This window comes from Eschscholzia californica, unplaced genomic scaffold (assembly GCF_041429995.1).
Source record: "Eschscholzia californica isolate CP2 unplaced genomic scaffold, dmEscCali1.0.p SCAF_2, whole genome shotgun sequence".
Lineage (NCBI taxonomy): Eukaryota > Viridiplantae > Streptophyta > Magnoliopsida > Ranunculales > Papaveraceae > Eschscholzia > Eschscholzia californica.
The window spans coordinates 7173421-7192007 of record NW_028238309.1 but is presented as its reverse complement, the minus strand read 5'-3'; the positions used below and the strand labels follow the sequence as shown (position 1 = coordinate 7192007).

General features: G+C 39.3%; 1 protein-coding gene across 1 annotated transcript; it reads left to right on the top strand.

Moving 5' to 3' along the window:
- The first annotated feature begins 566 nt into the window (after positions 1-566).
- LOC147555776 (PKS-NRPS hybrid synthetase cheA-like) lies at positions 567-4173 on the top strand. Its single transcript, XM_086658530.1, has 2 exons — positions 567-978; positions 1315-4173. The coding sequence occupies exons 1-2, from the start codon at positions 892-894 to the stop codon at positions 4171-4173; spliced, it is 2946 nt and encodes a 981-aa protein (XP_086514656.1). The 5' UTR covers positions 567-891.
- The last annotated feature ends 14414 nt before the right edge of the window (positions 4174-18587 follow it).

Genomic DNA, 18587 nt, shown 5'->3' with positions numbered 1-18587 from the left:
GAAGAAATTTTCTCGCGTTAGTTTTCATTCTTCAAAATCCTTGCTTGTTTTTCTCTCAAGTGGTCTTTGATGCATACTCTATTATTCATCTAGGTTAGAAGAAGACTTCTTTTGTTTGATGAAGATTGTGACAATTTTGACATCCACTTGTGATGGTCTTTCAAAATTTTACTACAATAATTAATGAACTTAAAAGCTCTATTGTCACTGTTTTGTTTAAACCACTCCTTTGCAGTCTTCAAAATCAAATATTAAAAGTTAATCATGATCTCGAAAAAAGTTAAAGATACGAATTTAACTAAATTTTTTGTACTCGTTCATCATTGTTTTCCCCATGTATGGAGCTTCTTCGTAACATGGCAAATAACTACAAAATTTGAGCATTGTTTGTTTATCTGCTCCAACGACATTGAACATCCTTTGCTACATGACTTTGATTTGTACATTCATTGAAGTGTTCGACAATTTTCCTCCAATAAATAACTCATTTTTTTTTTTATCAATTCCTAGAATGGGAGATTTTAAAAGGCCTCCCCGTTTTTGTTAAAAGGCCTCCCCATGTTATCGTTGACTTGGTAAAACACGTTTGACTTGGCTTGGTTAAAGGGCCCCCTCTTTGAATGGGTGAAAAAAACCCCCTTTAAGGGTGTATTTAACCCACATTAACATTTTAGTTGTTAATTATTAAACTTCCTAAAACCCAAATCCCTAGATCCCAAATCCCTAGAAATTCCTCTCTTATATTCTTCTTCCCTCTTCTTCCACCGGAATTGTCAACATCACCGGCGACCATCATCGACGGGGAAAGTTCATCGGAGTTGTGCAACAATCTCACATTGTTGTTGCACTCCTAAACCACTTCTCTATCCCTTTCTAAACTCTTAAACCACCATGGATGAAGCAAGTTTCAAAAGTTTTGGAGAAACATCAAAGGATCCTAAATCATCAATTTCTGGACAAGATTCAGTCTCCCAAGAGGTATATGAACATATCCTAACACTTTTTTCCAAGTTTTATGATATATTCGTTGGTTGTATGAAAATTTTTTGGTTGTTGAACACGGAGGGTATTTTCGGTCTGGTCCAACCGAATTTATGCCATTTTACGGCTCGAGTCCGCCGAAAATATGCACAGTAGCTACTGTGCAAAAATTCGGTGGGCACGAGCCGAAAAATGTCAATTAATTCGGTTCGTGCCCACCGAATTTATGCACAGTAGCTACTGTGCATAAATTCGGCGGACGCGAGCCGAAAAGTAATACATAAAACGGTGGTCTCGGGCCGTTTTTACTAAAATTCTCTTTTTTCCTTATAGGGCTTTGCTGTTGTGGCTTCTTCTCAACTTCCATCTCAAATTACTACAGACACTTGGGATTTTGGAGGTTCTAATACACAAGAAAGGTGGCAAGATGCAGTCGAAGAAAACGAAGCATCATCGGAATTTGGATGTCTTAAAATTGTAAATCGTGAATGTGGAGAAGAAGAATCCAACATTGAAGTTCCAGATAAGAAAGAAGAAAATCAAGAAGAAAACAGACCATATGAAGGTTTTGTCAGCATTGATGTTAGTGAGTATTTTCGAACTGAACAAGTGTTTGAAACGAGAGACGAGTTAGTTAAATGGGCAAAAGAAATTGGTATAAAAAACAAGATGGTTGTTATGATTGGTAAGTCTGCTGCGCGGAAAGGTGGTAAAAAACCGAAGATGGATTTACGATGTGAAAGAAGTGGAGAGTATCGTTCTCATCTTAAGGCAGAAATAATTCCTAAAACAAAAGAACCGTCCACCAAAAAGAGAAAAACGAGTACTAAGAAATGCAATTGCCCCTTCAAGTTAAAAGGAATACCGATAGACGGAGACAAGTGGAAGGTGGAAGTTGTGTGTGGGATCCATAATCATGAACTTGCAGAGACCTTAATTGGGCATGCATATGCCAATAGATTGAATAATGAAGAAAAGGCTTTTGTTGAAGAACTATATGAATGTGGTACAAAACCACGACAAATTCTTTCTCAAATAAAGAAAAAATTCAACGATAATACCTCGACAATGCGTACCATATACAACGAAAGGATACGAATCCGGCATAGTCAACAAGAAGGTAGAACTCCTATGCAACAATTGATGAAATTGTTAGTTCAACACAATTATGTTTATTGGCATTCAATGAAGAAGGAAACAGGGGAGATTACTAACTTATTTTGGGCACACCCGGAATCTATCCAATTGCTGAAGTGCTTCCACACGGTGTTAATGCTTGATTGTACATACAAAACAAACCGATACGGGAAACCATTGCTTGAGATTGTTGGGATGACTTCGACTATGAAATCATTCACCGCGGCTATGGTTTTTATGGATGGAGAGGCAGAACATCTATACACTTGGGCTTTGAATCGTTTGAGGACATTATTTCCTCCTAACTCTATGTCGAAGGTATTTTTGACTGATCGGGAACAAGCATTAATCAATGCAATAGGTGAAGTCTTCCCACATGCAGATCGTTTATTATGTACTTTCCATATAGATAAGTGTGTGGTTGGAAAGGTTAAACCACACTTGAAAAACAAACCATTCCGAAAGTTCATGTCAATGTTTCGACTAATCATGTTTGCGGAAACCGAGGCGGATTATAATCGCGCTGTTGAAGATTTCGTCACAACGTGGTCGAAGAGTAACGCCATTGATGTTATTTATGTTCAGAAGACTTGGTTGCCACTTAGGGAACATTTTGTAACGGCATGGACCGATAATGTGATGCATTTGGGTAATACTACAACGAATAGGGTTGAAGGTGCACATGCGAAGCTGAAAAGAAACTTGGATACATCCGAGGGTAACTTCGTCACATGTTGGGAATCTATACATTCAATGACTGAGACAGAGATTGTTGCGATTAAAGCTACATTCGAGAAAAGTCGTACATCAGTGAAGATGTCTCATCAAATCAACGCCTTTAGGGAACTCAGGGGTTATGTCTCACACAATGCACTTGACCTGTTGGCAGATGAGGTGGAGCGGGCAAAAACTATAGGAATTGATTCAAATTTGTGTGGATGTGTGTATAGGTCTGTGTATGGTCTCCCTTGTGCTCACGAGATGGAAATCATTATGAGACGCGGTGAGGTGATATCTTTGTCACTCATTGACCCACAATGGACTAAACTCTCAATTATTCCTACTCCTGAGGTATATAACGAACTTCAGAGTTCTTACGAATTAGGATTGTTGTACTCCATGTGGGATATGTCGACCGGTCCTGAGAGAAAAGCCATATTAGAAAGGTTGAGGAGTATTGTTTGTCCTTCAATGACATCCATGACAGAACCTTTGGCAAAATTGAAAACCCGAGGAGCCCCAAAGAAACCAAGAAACAGAAAAGAGAAGGAAGCAGCCATATCTACTAAGAGAGATCCTTCTCGTTGGGAGTATGCACAATGTATTCCGGAAACATCGGTTCCATCGGTTAAAAGTGCACGGAAAGCCAACAGGAGATCTCGCGGTAGTGGTGATTCATTTTTACGTCTAATGCCTGAGGTGATTTATCCGTTTATCAGTACTATTACAAACGTTCCAGGAGACGGTCATTGTGGTTTTAGAGCCGTCGCTCTTGGTCTCGGGTATCCCTCGGAGGTAGGTTGGATTGAGATCCGAAAAGGTGTTCTTAATGAACTCGAAACACGTCCAGAGTTATACAAAGCCATGTTTGGGTCTTTTTATGACGAATTGTTGGTTTCGACCAACAATTTTGATATACCAGCTGAACATGAGTTTTGGTATACTCACGGAGAGACGAGTTATTTAATTGCCACTCATTTTAATATAATGTTGATTCATTTGGCGAAACATGATTCAACGACATTTTTACCTTTAATCACCGGTCCACCAACACCATCTTCCGAAGGTTTGTCTCAACCACATACAATGGTATGCATTGGTTATGTAAACAATTGTCATTTCCTTAATGTTAAGCTACAAAACGAAACTATACTTCCTCCGATTGCTAGGCAATGGGCTCGATACGCTACTTCAGATGCAAGAAGGTGGTTGACTATTTGCGAACATAAAATTGACAGTGGCGATAATTTCAATCCGCAATTGGAAGAAACTCCATCAAGTATAAAGAAGGAAGGGGACACATCATCGAATGCAATAGCAATAGATATGGAATGAAAACTTAGTTGAAGTTGTTTTTTTTTAGTACTAACTGTTAGTTGAAGTTGTTTTTTTTTTAGTACTAACTGTTAGTTGAAGTTGTTTTTTTTTAAACGTAAAGTTTTTTGATCAAAGGTAAAGTTTTATTTTTTAAAATAAGAACGGCTCGAGCCGATAATTTCAGTACCTACTGTGCAAAAAAACGGTGGGCTCGAGCCGTTTTTAGCAACAAAAACGGCTCGAGCCCACCGTTTTTTTGCACAGTAGGTACTGTGCAAAAATACGGTGGGCTCGAGCCGATTATAGCAACATAAACGGCTCGAGCCCACCGTAATTTTGCACAGTAGGTTCTGTGCAAAAATACGGTGGGCTAGAGCCGTTTTTGTTACTAAAAACGGCTCGAGCCCACCGTTTTTTTGCACAGTAGGTACTGTGCAAAATTACGGTGGGCTCGAGCCGTTTTTAGCAACATAAACGGCTCTAGCCCACCGAAAAGTTGTATCTTCTTTTGTATCTCTCTCTCTTTTGTATCTCTCTCTCTTTTGGCACATATCTCTCTCGGAGTTTTGTATCTCTCTCTCTTTTGGCACATATCTCTCTCTCGGAGTTTTGTATCTCTCTCTCTCTCTCTTTTGTATCTCTTTTGCGGAGTTTTGTATCTCTCTCTCTCTCTCTTTTGTATCTCTCTCTCTTTTGGCACATATCTCTCTCGCTCTCTTTTGTATCTCTCTCTCTCTTTTGGCACATATCAAAATATAACATTTCAACCATATAAAAAACCAACCGTTTTAACATATCAAAAGATAAAGTATCTAAAGCCGTTCAAATTATAAAAGTATCCGACATCATTCAAAAGTTTCCGACATAGGTCTCAAAATATAAAAGTATCTAAAGCCGTTCTAGGTCTTCCTCCTGCCCACGGCCTTTGTTTTTGTCCTCTTCCTTGTATTTTCTTCCTGAACCCTCTGGGGTGCCTCTGGAAGTTGCTCCTCCCTCAATACTTGGTGAAGTATTTCCTTTCCTGCATCCACCCCAGACAAATCTAGTGCAGCAAGGGCATGCCGAATACCCTCTCTCTGAAAAAAAAAATCAAGTCTGTTAACATGTATTTCCATCAATACTAAATAAAGTAGATTACATGCTTTATGTGTACTTACGTAGTAAGCAATCGAACCGAGTGAGCTTTGTGCTTGGTTCGTCTTCCGATGGTTTGGGTTTTGGACCTTCGGGTGTGAAATTCGACTAAACCACTCAGCATATCTATCATCGACCTCCCAAGCCGAACTAACCCGTTGCGACCTATCTTTCTCGTTGAGGACATGATGTTCCCAGTTCTCCCAATACCATGTATGTTCTCCATAATCCTTTGCTTCACTCCTTCTCTTCTTTGTTGCTCTCATGGGGGCAGACGGAATATGTTGAACCACACCAAATTGCCTCAACACCCTTTCGGGTTGATACGGCTCGGCAATATCATCAAATACGATACAACCGCTGTAGAAGGCGTATAGTGGGGGAGATGACTCACCAATGCCCATGAGTCTATATGGGTCCCAAATAACCTAAATAACACAATTATTATACTAGATGCTCATTCAATGTCAAATTAACATGCAAAATACCATAGTATATAGAATTTTACCTCTCGCTCCTCTAAATCGTCGATCATCTCTCGGAGGTTAACCAGTCTGTCATCTAGATTTCCATGTGCATCATGCTCCGTCCATCTACCCATCAGAGGCAAATCCGGCCTAATGTCGAAATCCTTTTTCAAATCCGACAGACCAAGCTTAAAGTGCTCGTCAATCCATGCCTAAACAAGAAAACAATTAGTAACCAAGAAGATAGACTCCTAAATTAATCAACTTATAATAATGTGAGAAATACCTGGAGGAGGGGCAGATAACCCGCCATTTGTCCACCCTTAGTGGAAGCATGACCGAGCTGCCTATAAAGATAAGAAAGCACAGCCGTGCCCCACGAATATTCAGGGACCTTCGTCAAGTCCATCAAATATGTAAGGTAGCAAACAGGCACCTTCGAACCACTCTTGTCACAAAAAAGAGTCGAGCCCATAAGATGGAGAAGGTACCCTCTGACGCAAAACTCTTTCTTCCGTGCGTCATCTTTGTCTAAGCTACCCGAACAGATTTCCCTCAACCACAACATTCGGACACTCTTGCACTTAGTCGTCTTCAATTCTGCTTCCGCAGCCTCAGGTGTCACCCCTAAACCTTTCACCAGAAGATTGCATTCATTTACATGATCATTATCAAGATGAACTGAGTGACCTGTAATCTGAAGTCCTGTAATACGATGCACATCCTCTAGTGTGATCGTCATTTCTCCAAATGGCATGTGAAAGGTGTTAGTATCTTCATGCCACCTCTCCGTGAAAGCCGTGATAAGAACCCGGTCAAGTTTCTGGTAAGAGTATTTGGCGATTTGCAGAAGTCCTGATGCTTCCACCTTCTCACGAACTACTTTACACTCGAGTTCTATGTCCCAGACATGTTCCTTCTTTGAATCCCGTATACTTTTACTTTCAAGGGCCCCCACTTGCACGCCACTTGCGTGATTATGTAGTTTCAAAACAGGACGATCCTACGTAAACAAACATAAAAGTTACGTTTATTGAAAGTTAACAATATATTATTATATTAAACATTCATAAGTGCGAAAAATAGAAAAACATACACGTACCTTGCCATTCCAAATTTGGTAAGCAATATGGTTCTCATAGTTCTTGAGAACGCTACGGTCCGTCGGCCCTCCTGGAAAAGGATCCGCACCTGCTTCACTTGTCGAACCGTCGACAATCTGCTTCCTAGCATCCTCCTTCCTCTTTCTCGCACTTACAGTTTGTGCGACACGTTGAGACATGACTAAAGATAAAATAGGATATATAAATAAAGTCAAACAACTTGGAAAAAAGAAAAAAGATGATTCATTCATTCTGAGGAGGCAAGGTTGATGATTCATATAGAGAGAGTGGGAGATTTTAAAGAGAGAGAGAGAGAGGAGAGATGCCTAAAAATTTGACCTACTGGCCAAAATACGGTGGGCACGAGCCGTGAGATGCCTAAAATTCGGTTCGAGCCCACCGAAAATATGCACAGTAGCTACTGTGCATATTTTCGGTGGGCTCGAACCGAAAATGTGCACAAAATTCGGCTCGAGCCCACCGTAAAAATGCACAGTAGCTACTGTGCATTTTTACGGTGACCTCGAGCCGTATCTTGTCATATTTTCGGTCTGGTTCGACCGAAATTATGCTTGGTGAAGATAAAATTGGGGGTTTTCTATCTCTACGGTCTGGTACGACCGTATTATGATTTTTAAGCATTAAATTTACCAACTTAAACTAAATTAAACAAAAATCATGAACATTATAACAACTAATACAATCCAATCCAGAAATCAATCCAATCAAAACCCTATTACTAATATAAACTAACTATACTATTGGGTATGTAAAAATCAAACTTTCCCTAAATCAACATCAGAAATAACAGAACCCTATGTATTATGAAACTATCCCTCCTTCAACAAACCGAAAACCCCTTTCAATAAAAACCCTAAAATCAGAACTCAAATCTAGAGACATATATACAGAGAGAGAGAGAGAGAAAGATATAAGGAGAGAGAGATATACTAACCGTTGGTAATGGTGAAGAATGAGAGAGAGGGCGAGAGACCTAGAGCACGAGAGAGACCTAGAGCACGAGAGAGAGAGAGAGAGAGAGAAGGCGGGAGATAGAAAGAGAGAGGGGATGAAACTGGTTGTGGGAAGGAGATGGTCTTTTAGGGTCAATTTTGGTCTTGGGTTAAGTTTGACCTAACGGCGTTAACTTTGCCGTTAGGTCAAATATATAAGAGGGGGGTGCTCCTTTGCAGAGGGGGCCCTATAACCAAATGGGTTATAATGAGGGACGCTTTTAGCGGGGAGGCCTTTTAACAAAAACGGGGGGGCCTTTTAAAATTTCCCTTCCTAGAATTACATTTGTCAGGAGGTGTAGATGACCATTTATGTGCACAAGACAATGAAGTTGACTATAACGCCTAGTAACAATGGTTGGGTTAGCCTTATAAATTTGAAGATTCATATTTGACCTATCACAAAAATCACTATTATTATTATTATAATCATGATTTGGAGATCCCCTTAGATAAAAAAAACATTCCAATTGCTTGAGAAGATGGAAAAAAAATTAGAAAAAAGAACTGAAAAGGAGTGAATAACATTTATGCTTAATATTTAATATTTTTATGTTTAATTATAAATTATTGATATTCTTTAGATTAAATTTGTTTATCTATTCTAAATCATTGATATTTCTCAAGGCAGTAATGAAATAAAAAAATATCGAAATTTGGTAGCCCAAGTGGTGGATAATGTTGACATAAACTCCAAAATCCTAGAGGTCCAAGCTTCGATTCCAATAGGAGGTGTGAAAACTAAGTTTCTTGAAGAACAATATGATTACTTCTCAACTTAACTGATTAGTTTCAATTACAAACATCCCTTTATATATCAGAGGTTTAGAGAGAGAGAGAGATAATCGATCTTAACTAATTCTTAACTAACACTAACTAACATTTAACACTAAACAATATAACACTATTCGCAGACACTTCTGGCTGCCTATTGACGATAAAGTGGGCGCTTCATATTAAGAGCATGGGCGCGCATAACCCGTACGACCGTTAATTCAGTTGAGTTGGTCTTCTTCATCCACAAGGTGTTCGACCAAATGCTTAGAGAGTGGCTCTCTCTTACAGCCCCCCTCAAACTCATGATCCGAAGTGGAGAGAATCATGAGTTTGCTTCGAATGAAATCAAACTGCGAGGAGATGAGACCCTTGGTGAATATATCTGCCAGATTCTCTTCAGAAGAGACGAACGTGATATCCAAAGTAGAATTCATAACCAAGTCTCGGATAAAATGGTAGTCTATTTCGATGTGTTTAGTCCTAGCATGGAAGACTGGATTGGAAGCCAAAAATTTTGCACCCATATTATCACATGAGAGACTAAGTGGAGTAGCAACAGAGACACCAAGCTCTTCTAACAAGTAAGATAGCCACAATAACTCTGAGGTTGCCATTGAAAGAGCACGATATTCGGCCTCAGTTGAGGACCTAGAGACAGTAGCTTGCTTCTTAGAAGACCATGACACCAATGACGAACCCAAAAACACACAATAGCCACTTGTTGATCTCCTAGTATCCGGACATCCTGCCCAGTCAGAATCAGAAAACCCTTTAAGAATGGACACATCACCTGATTTAATGATTATGCCTGCTCCAATAGTCCCTTTCAAGTACCTTAACACTTTCTTAAGAAGAATCAAGTGAGCAGTCCTGGGCTCATGCATGAATTGAGACAAGTAGTTGACACTAAAGGTCAAATCAGGTCTGGTCATGGTGGCATATTGCAACCCACCTACCATGCTTCTGTAGAATATAGGGTTATCTATAAGATCACCATCAATTTTGGATATCCTCTTTCCTGTTGAAATAGGAACCAGGCTAGGCTTAGAATCAGAAAGTCCAGACTTGTCCAGTAGTTCAAGAGTGTACTTAGTTTGAGTAAGAAGCAATGAAGAGGGAGTTCTCTGAACTTCAATACCCAAAAAATAATTTATGTTGCCAAGTCTTTTCATAGCAAATTCCTCAGCCAAAGCAGCAAATAACTGATCCAATAGAGAGGTTGAGGTACCAGTAAGGATGATATCATCCACATATAGAAGAAGAATCATCATTTGGCCAGCAGAGATGAACACAAACATTGAAGTATCAGAAGTACTTCTAATAAAGCCCCAATTTTGAAGATAAGTTGAAAATCTTGTGAACCAAGCTCTTGGGGCTTGTTTCAGGCCATAAAGGGCCTTATGAAGGTGACACACATATGTAGGAGACTGAGGGTCAGTAAATCCTGGTGGCTGTTTCATATAAACAGTCTCAGTAAGATGCCCATGAAGAAAGGCATTTGACACATCAAGCTGCTGAATTGGCCAATGATGAGAGATTGCCAAAGTTAGGATCACTCTAATGGTTTGAATCTTGACCACTGGACTAAAGGTCTCCACATAGTCAATTCCTTCTTGCTGAGAATAGCCTTGAGCTACAAGCCTTGCCTTGTATCTCTCAACAGTCCCATTTGAATTATACTTGACCTTGAATACCCACTTACAGCCAAGTATATTCATGTTTGAAGTTTTGGGTATGAGAGACCAAGTCTTATTTCTCAACAAAGCCTGAAATTCATCTTCCATTGCCTTCTTCCAATTTGAATCTTTAATAGCACTCTTATAACTTGTAGGTTCTGGAATAGAAGGTAGTGGACCCTTATGAACAGAAGCAAGAGCATGAGGAACAGAAAAATGAGCCACATGATCAGGAATGGATTTGGGTTTAATAATACCACTTTTAAGCCTTGTCTGCATAGGATGAGAGTTGAATTCAATAGGATTAGAGTTGAATTCACTAAGTACTTCTTCTTGAGGTGGATCAGGTATAGTGGGATTATGTGATGAATGAAAAGAAGGGTCATGAGAGTCTGTGGTTGCAGTAGAAGGAGAGAATGGAAGTACTTGATCATCTAGAGAATATGTAGAATGGTAAGATGGATTTGATGTATCCACATTTGAGGAAAGTGAAGGAAGCTGAAAAATTTGATAAGTGGAAGTGGTAGTTGTGTCTGACTTAGTGATGCACCCGAAAAGGTTGCACACCCAAGCGGAGGTATCAAGTAGTAATCCGGCAAGACCGGAATCGATCCAAGGATAGGAAGGTAGTTTGGATATCGAAGGGTCTTATTCGTCGGTCTAGATATTAAAGGCTTACTTAAACAAAAGCGCAAGTAAAAGAAAGTAATGTGAGGTTTATAATCGAATAAGCAATAAGGAAATAAAGTAAGTAAAACAAACTAACTTATCAATGTAAGAAGGCGAGAGAGATTTGAGAGAAGAGTTTGGAGGAACAAGAGTCGGGAACAACAAGTAAGAGAAGTGTCGAGGTCCGGGAATCCGATGTGGTGAACCTACAACTATGTACGGTCTAATCGAATGGATTGATAAAAACCTAGTCTCGATTCCTAAAGTGGATGTTCATAAGCACTACGTATGTCCGGAGATAATACTTACCCTCATGCTCATAATCCCTAAGACCATATTCATTACTAGTCTGACCGACTCCATACATTTGTCGATATTCGCCCATGGTCATCCTAGGTCGGTCAGACTCAACTCGCCTATTCCTATTACTAGTCGGACCATGCCTATATGCATGTCTATTATCTTGGAGACTTCTAGGTGGTCGACTAGTATTAATGGCATGTGGATCACCGATGTAGTCACCATCCTCATCGTAAGGCCAATCATTATAATAATTTGCCATTTGTACCAATGAGACGATATTATGCAACTATGTTCAATGATGATAACACACAAACTATGAATGGAAACTAAGAGTTTTCCAACCAATTGAACACAACTAAGAAAGAGAGAATAGAATACGATACTAGCGAAGGCCTCTTGCTTTGTTCCGCTTCTCACTTTCCTACCCTTCTTGATTCCTTTCTTTTCCTCCACTCCAATGTCTGTTTTTAGCTCTTTTCGAAGTACAGGTACCTACAAAAAAAACAAGAAAAAGTAAGAAACTAAGAAAATAAAAGAAAACAAAAACGCCTAAGTAAGCAACTAACCCTAAACTAATGAACAAAACAAACAACCTATATCCAAACTACTAAACCTATCCCCGGCAGCGGCGCCATAAACTTGATGCACCCGAAAAGGTTGCACACCCAAGCGGAGGTATCAAGTAGTAATCCGGCAAGACCGGAATCGATCCAAGGATAGGAAGGTAGTTTGGATATCGAAGGGTCTTATTCGTCGGTCTAGATATTAAAGGCTTACTTAAACAAAAGCGCAAGTAAAAGAAAGTAATGTGAGGTTTATAATCGAATAAGCAATAAGGAAATAAAGTAAGTAAAACAAACTAACTTATCAATGTAAGAAGGCGAGAGAGATTTGAGAGAAGAGTTTGGAGGAACAAGAGTCGGGAACAACAAGTAAGAGAAGTGTCGAGGTCCGGGAATCCGATGTGGTGAACCTACAACTATGTACGGTCTAATCGAATGGATTGATAAAAACCTAGTCTCGATTCCTAAAGTGGATGTTCATAAGCACTACGTATGTCCGGAGATAATACTTAGTCAAATAAACTTCCTAAACGAACAAAACCGAATCATCGATCACATTGCCTAATTGATTAACTATGCGAAATACTTGATAAGACACATGAAAAACGATTGCAACAAGTAATCAAAATAAGAGAACATCAATTTATTATCAAACTCATTAAATCATCTCAAACATAGTCATAAAATTCATCACATTTCATCCCATAATCGACACACTTGATTTAGCTAACATGGTGATAAGTAATAAATGAAAGGAAGATGATGAGAAATCCCCCTTTTTCGATGTGGTTCAAGGCTAGGTTCGTCGGAAAATTTGAGTAGTTAAGGTGCAGCTGATCTCCCCTTAGCAAAATTCTGGGTTCCCCATAGCGACCACCATCATCTTCTCCATTTAGAACACAAACTCCATTAAAGCTTCACCAAGCTTTCTCTCTCTAGACATTTCTTGTCGAAAATCAAATCAAACTATATGGGAAGCTAGCCAAGATGATGGGGAGTAAAAGCCCTAAGATTTCGGATCAAGAGGGTTGCCGGAAAACTCTGAAAATTTCGGCCAAAGAATGTGACTAAATCCGGCCAAAACCCTAGATCCGGCCAAATGAAGGTGCACCCGAGCTCAAGCATCTCAGCCCGAGTTGTTGTTCTTCCCGTGCTGCCGTCCCGTGCCCTTGGATGCTGCTGTGCCGTGTCCCGAGCAAGAAAGAGAGAACCCGAGCAGCTACTCTTACAACCGAGCTGCTGTTGAGTGCAGCTGAGCTGCTGTCACTCGTCCTTTGATGCCCGAGCAGCTGCCGTGCTCTGTGGACGCGTACCGGGCGCAGCTGTTCCCCGTCACAGCAACTCCCGAGCTCCATGGCCATCCGTGGAAGCTTCCATCTTGCTGCCGCGACTTGGCCGACCAAGCTTAGCCGGCTCCTCCTCTCTCTCTTCTTTTTCTCTCTCTATCAAGCTTCCAACTCCAAGAACTTCCAACCCCCAAACCCTAGCCTCTTTTTCTCTCTCTTGCTTGGGGAAGAAGATGAATAGTCCTCCCCCTTTCTCTAACTTGTGTATACCCAAACCCTAGACTTAGTCAAGTTTGACTAAGTCTTGGGCTATTTTGACTTAGACTTCTTTAAGAGGTGCTCATAGAAATCTTCCTTGCTTTCTCTTCTTTGGGCTCTTGGTTATGGGTTGGGCTTTGGCTCTCATCTAGAAATCAAGGGGAGTGCCTTCAAGGAAAGACTTTGGCTTCTTTCTTTTGTAACTTCCCCGTCCGAACTCCGAATTGAATTCCGTTTTCACCGTCGAACTCGTCATTGACTTCACTTGTTGTTTGACTTCTGACTTTGACCAAAATGACCAAAATACCCCTGGTGCTCTTTTCTTCCATTTTGCCGCATAAGATGAAAATGTGATAATTCGCTCTCTTTATTCCGAATTACACGCCAAACCACAAATAAACTACCTAGCAATAAAAACAAATAAATAATTAGAAATAGAACCCGAAAGGAACTAACTAATCAAAGTTAAGTGACCTAAATGTGGCATTTTCACGCCACATCAACATCCCCAAACTTAGAATTTGCTAGTCCTCGAGCAACAAACAAAACAAGACAATAAAGTAAACCTAACTCACTTTCGGAGGCATCCCGGTTGCATTTAGCGTATGCAACAAGCCGTTAAACCCCTAGGTTACCCCTAGTGGACGAGTCTCGTCTCGTGAGGGTTTCCAGTGAATACACCCACAAAGTTCTAGATTTTCAAAAGACATAAGAGTCGAACTATCGGTGCAAATAAGGTAACGATCAACAAGTGAGAGACTTAAGTGTGTCAAACACATGAATCAAACCAATAAACACAAAAGCATGCTAAGAGTCTCCTCACTAATAGTTTCATACTTAAGTGCAAGTGTCCCATCATCATGAGCATCATCCAAGTCTAAAGTAACAAAACTTTATTTCCTATCATAGCACATTTCGCCTCGACTTTGGCCTCACGGTCATACGCTCTTAAACATGAAATCACTCAAAATGGAATCTAATGGTTCACTCTCATGTGTGAGCATGGAATAAAGTAAACTCAACACATACAAAAATTAAATGAGGATATCAAGTTCTAAAACGAAATGATCTCTTAGGAATGGAAATAACCACTAACGGAATGGGGAAGCTCACTCACCCTTCTCACCCACTCTACCCTCTAATAATGTCTCCTAAAGGTAACGGATACAAGTGATGGAATGGAAGATGATGAAATCCCGAGAGTGTCGACGCCTTCAACGATAAAAGAACACTCAAACAACCTTTAAACTTAACTTCTTGCATTGAATACTTTATTTTCATAACACTTACACAAACACAAAATAACACATATAACCATACTTTTTCTTTTCTTTTCTTTTTTCTTTTTCTTTCTTTTCTCTTCTTTTCACTTTTCTCTTTTTCCTTTTTTCGTTTTTTCCTTTTTTTCACTTTTTCATTTTCTTTCCCTTTCTTTTCTTTTTTTACACACATACCCAAACACCAAACACAAAAGTACAAACAAGTATTCTCAACAAATCACCTTTACTTTCACACTTTGCTTTCACATTCTTTCTTCTTTACTTTTCATGCCTTCATTCTCGGGAGTAGTATGATGAATGGATGGTGGAGTATCCGTTTCCCTAAAGTTGACACTATTATCGGGTTTCATGGACTACAAGAGTAAGGTTTATTCGCTATCCTGATGTCACTCCTAGTGCTAAGGAAGTTGAGCTCATGAGATCGTCTAAGCTCTTTTGAAAGTTGCGAAGTTGAGTAGCTCTTCATTCTACTCGGAGTTAGCGCGGAAGAGTACACTCAAAGGCAATAAAAAGGCTCAGATATCTCACATGGGTTTAAGTCTCCACTAATGACTATTTTAGGTCACTTAGAAGTGTTCCTTCTTCCTTAAGATGATACTCACATGATAAAACACCAACACCAAAGGACTCAACATTCATGAAAAGACTAAGAGCATGCATAAGATTTATCAAGAAAGAGCCACCTGTATCAACATACTTAAAAATACCACTAGAGTCATACCAAATCTACCCAAAATTTTTCAAATTTGGTCAATTTTTTGAATCCTCTTGTCTTTTGAAATCTAAGGTCATGATGTCATGCGACTAAATGGTCGTATCCCCATCCCCAAACTTAAAACTAACATTGTCCTCAATGTACTAAGCATATACTCACCAAAAGATAAGAGGTACAATAAGTTAAAGAGAATAGTGGAAGGATATTACCATAGCCGAAGGAGATAAAAAGTGATACTACCAAGACTTAAGTATTCGAGTTCCAAGTTGATGATAAGTCCATCGCCATCCCCAAACTTGGAACGAACCACGTCCCAAAAGTATACAAATTGAGAAACGCTCCTAACACATCAATAAATAGAATAAGAATGAAACATAAGCATGACCATATAAAAATGACCACTCACGCGGGATCACTCGATTGCATCAAGCTATGCAACTAGCCTTTGAGTCTCTCATATGCACGAGAGCACGAGTTTTGTCTCGTGGAGGGTTTCCAGAGATGAGACCAACAAACATCAAAACCTATCTTAATCGGTTCAACGATCATAAAGCAAAAGACGAAAGATTTGGGGATCAACCCAAATAAAAATATATACAGGTGCTAATCGTCTCACAATAATATCAACGTAAAGAAGTGCACGTGAGACGACAAAAGAAAAGAAGCCATCCCCAAACTTAGTGGGTGCACAATCCACTAAGTAGGCATAAATACAAGGAGTGAAGACTAAGAAGTCATCGAAAGGATCAACATACAAGTGTAGGGTCAAGAGGTCAGTCGAAGGCATAAAATCATCTGCAAGCTTAGTGAATAAAACATCCACTATGTCTATAGATGTCTTCGGGAGGACGTCTGAAATGTCCCAAAAGGGATCAACAATCGAGTCTGAGATTGTATGGAAGGTCAGACGAGGCTCTAAGGATAATGCAGTAGGCTCGGGGACCAAGTTAAGGTCCATGATTTCCTTAGGTAAATGGTCTGAAAATCTATCCAACATGTCTCTAACTACTACGTCATCAATATCCTCAAAGGCATCTAGAGCCTCGCAGTCAGTTATAATATCAAGCCTTCCTAACATGGCATCTAAGTCTGACTCCTTACAAGTGTCAAAACTCGGAAAGTTCAGAATAGTGTCATTCCCAAACTTGCTCATATAGCCATCATTTTGAACATCGAAGTCTAGTGTAATCCTATCATGGTGAGACGATAATGGTCCAGGTAACGAGCAATAAGGGTCATCGATCAATTCATGCTCAAAGGGTCTACCAGGAGCATCTTCGACATTTAAATTAAGACTAGGTTTAGGTGTATTACCCTCACCATCATTCCTAGTCTCTTCTTGAGTTTGGGGTGGGAAAACCCCTTCCTCGTCGACGATAAGCTCCGACTCAATTCTATCAACAATTTTGAGCATCCATTCCGTGATCTCAGTTACATCTCGATTAAATCTAGTCTGGTACTCTAAAAATGCTTGGAGACTATCTTGAGAAGTCTCCTCGTAATAAGACATATGAGTATAACTAGATGAAGACTCTCGCGGAACACGGGGCATGGGACAATACTCGGTCAAATGGCTTAAGCTCGCACAAATAGAAGAAGACCCTTTCTTTAAGTTTTGAAGTTTATTTCTTAGGGAAGACTTTTGAGCTTCAAATTCTTGAAGAAAGACCATTTCCAAATAACACCAAATCTCTCTTGAGGTCTTTAACCCTAAAATGTCATAAGCAATTGAATGGGTAATGGTTGCTTTTATGCAAGACTTAACGAAACTATCTGTTTTCCTCCATTGAAGATAAGCTGGATTTACGACCTCTCTTCCATCCTCTACAACTAACTGAGAGGGTTCACTCAAGGTGCCATCAATGTAGCACACTAAATCGTTTCCAATCAGGGCATTCTCTACCTGATCTTTCCAAACCAGAAAATTTGTTCCATCTAATCTAGCAGATATTAAATTTGTGAGATTTGGATTATAGGTTTCCTGGGTTTTGATTTGGATTCATCTTTTCAATGGTTGAAGTTTGATTTGCTCAATAGTTGAAGAAGAAGATTGTATCTCTGATTCCTTGATGACAGAAGATCAGCTCCCTTTGTTGTTTCTTGATTTCAATCTTTCTTGAAAATCGATTTCTAGGGTTTCTTTATGGCTCTGATACCATGAAAACTAAATTTCTTGAAGAACAATATGATTACTTCTCAACTTAACTGATTAGTTTCAATTACAAAGATCCCTTTATATATCAGAGGTTTAGAGAGAGAGAGAGATAATCGATCTTAACTAATTCTTAACTAACACTAACTAACATTTAACACTAAACAATATAACACTATTCGCAGACACTTCTGGCTGCCTATTGACGATAAAGTGGGCGCTTCATATTAAGAGCATGGGCGCGCATAACCCGTACGACCGTTAATTCAGTTGAGTTGGTCTTCTTCATCCACAAGGTGTTCGACCAAATGCTTAGAGAGTGGCTCTCTCTTACAAGGTGGATTCCATGGTTTATTGAACTTGGGTTATTAAAGTATAAATAATGTTGTTGAGCTTTAGTTCATAGTTTAGTTGGACTATAGACTAGATATTGTAAGAGTTTGAGTGGTTTGCCTAGCTCCTCACACTTTCGGAAACCCTGCAAATTTCGTAATGTAATAAAGGAGCTACTTTCATTCTCGAGATCCGGTAAGCCAAAAAATTAGGCGGTTATCGTGCTTATCACATATTTGATGTATCAATGTCATTGTAATGATTTATCATAGTCAACTTTCAAAAAGAAAAATAATGAAATAAAAAATATGTGGAGAAAGATGTTAGGTAAGCTTTCAAACTCTAACGAACAAGAGCATTTATCGTATTCTCCATAGCATCTCCATACCAACTTCCATTTTTTAGAATTTAAAGTGAAACAAAAACACTTACAGTCGTTCTCCACGAGCACTTCCCTGTAATGCCGTCTACTTGCATTTCATTAAAGAAGTGGGGTAGTTCCAAACTTACAAACATTTTCTATGGGTTCCAAACTTACAAACATCTTCTATACTTTTTTTTTTTTTTTTTTTTTTTTTTTTTTTTTTTTTGTTGAGAACATCTTCTATACTTGGATCTTGTTGTATTTTTGTAACTTTTGCATTCTTTCATGTTGACACTTTGAATTTCATTTTTATAATTTTGGTGTTCTTTAACTTGCAGG

Coding starts and splice junctions, on each gene's coding strand:
- LOC147555776 (XM_086658530.1), top strand. CDS start 892: ATGGATGAAGCAAGTTTCAAAAGTTTTGGAGAAACATCAAAGGATCCT. Junction 979..1,314: donor AAGATTCAGTCTCCCAAGAG/GTATATGAACAT, acceptor TTTTCCTTATAG/GGCTTTGCTGTTGTGGCTTC.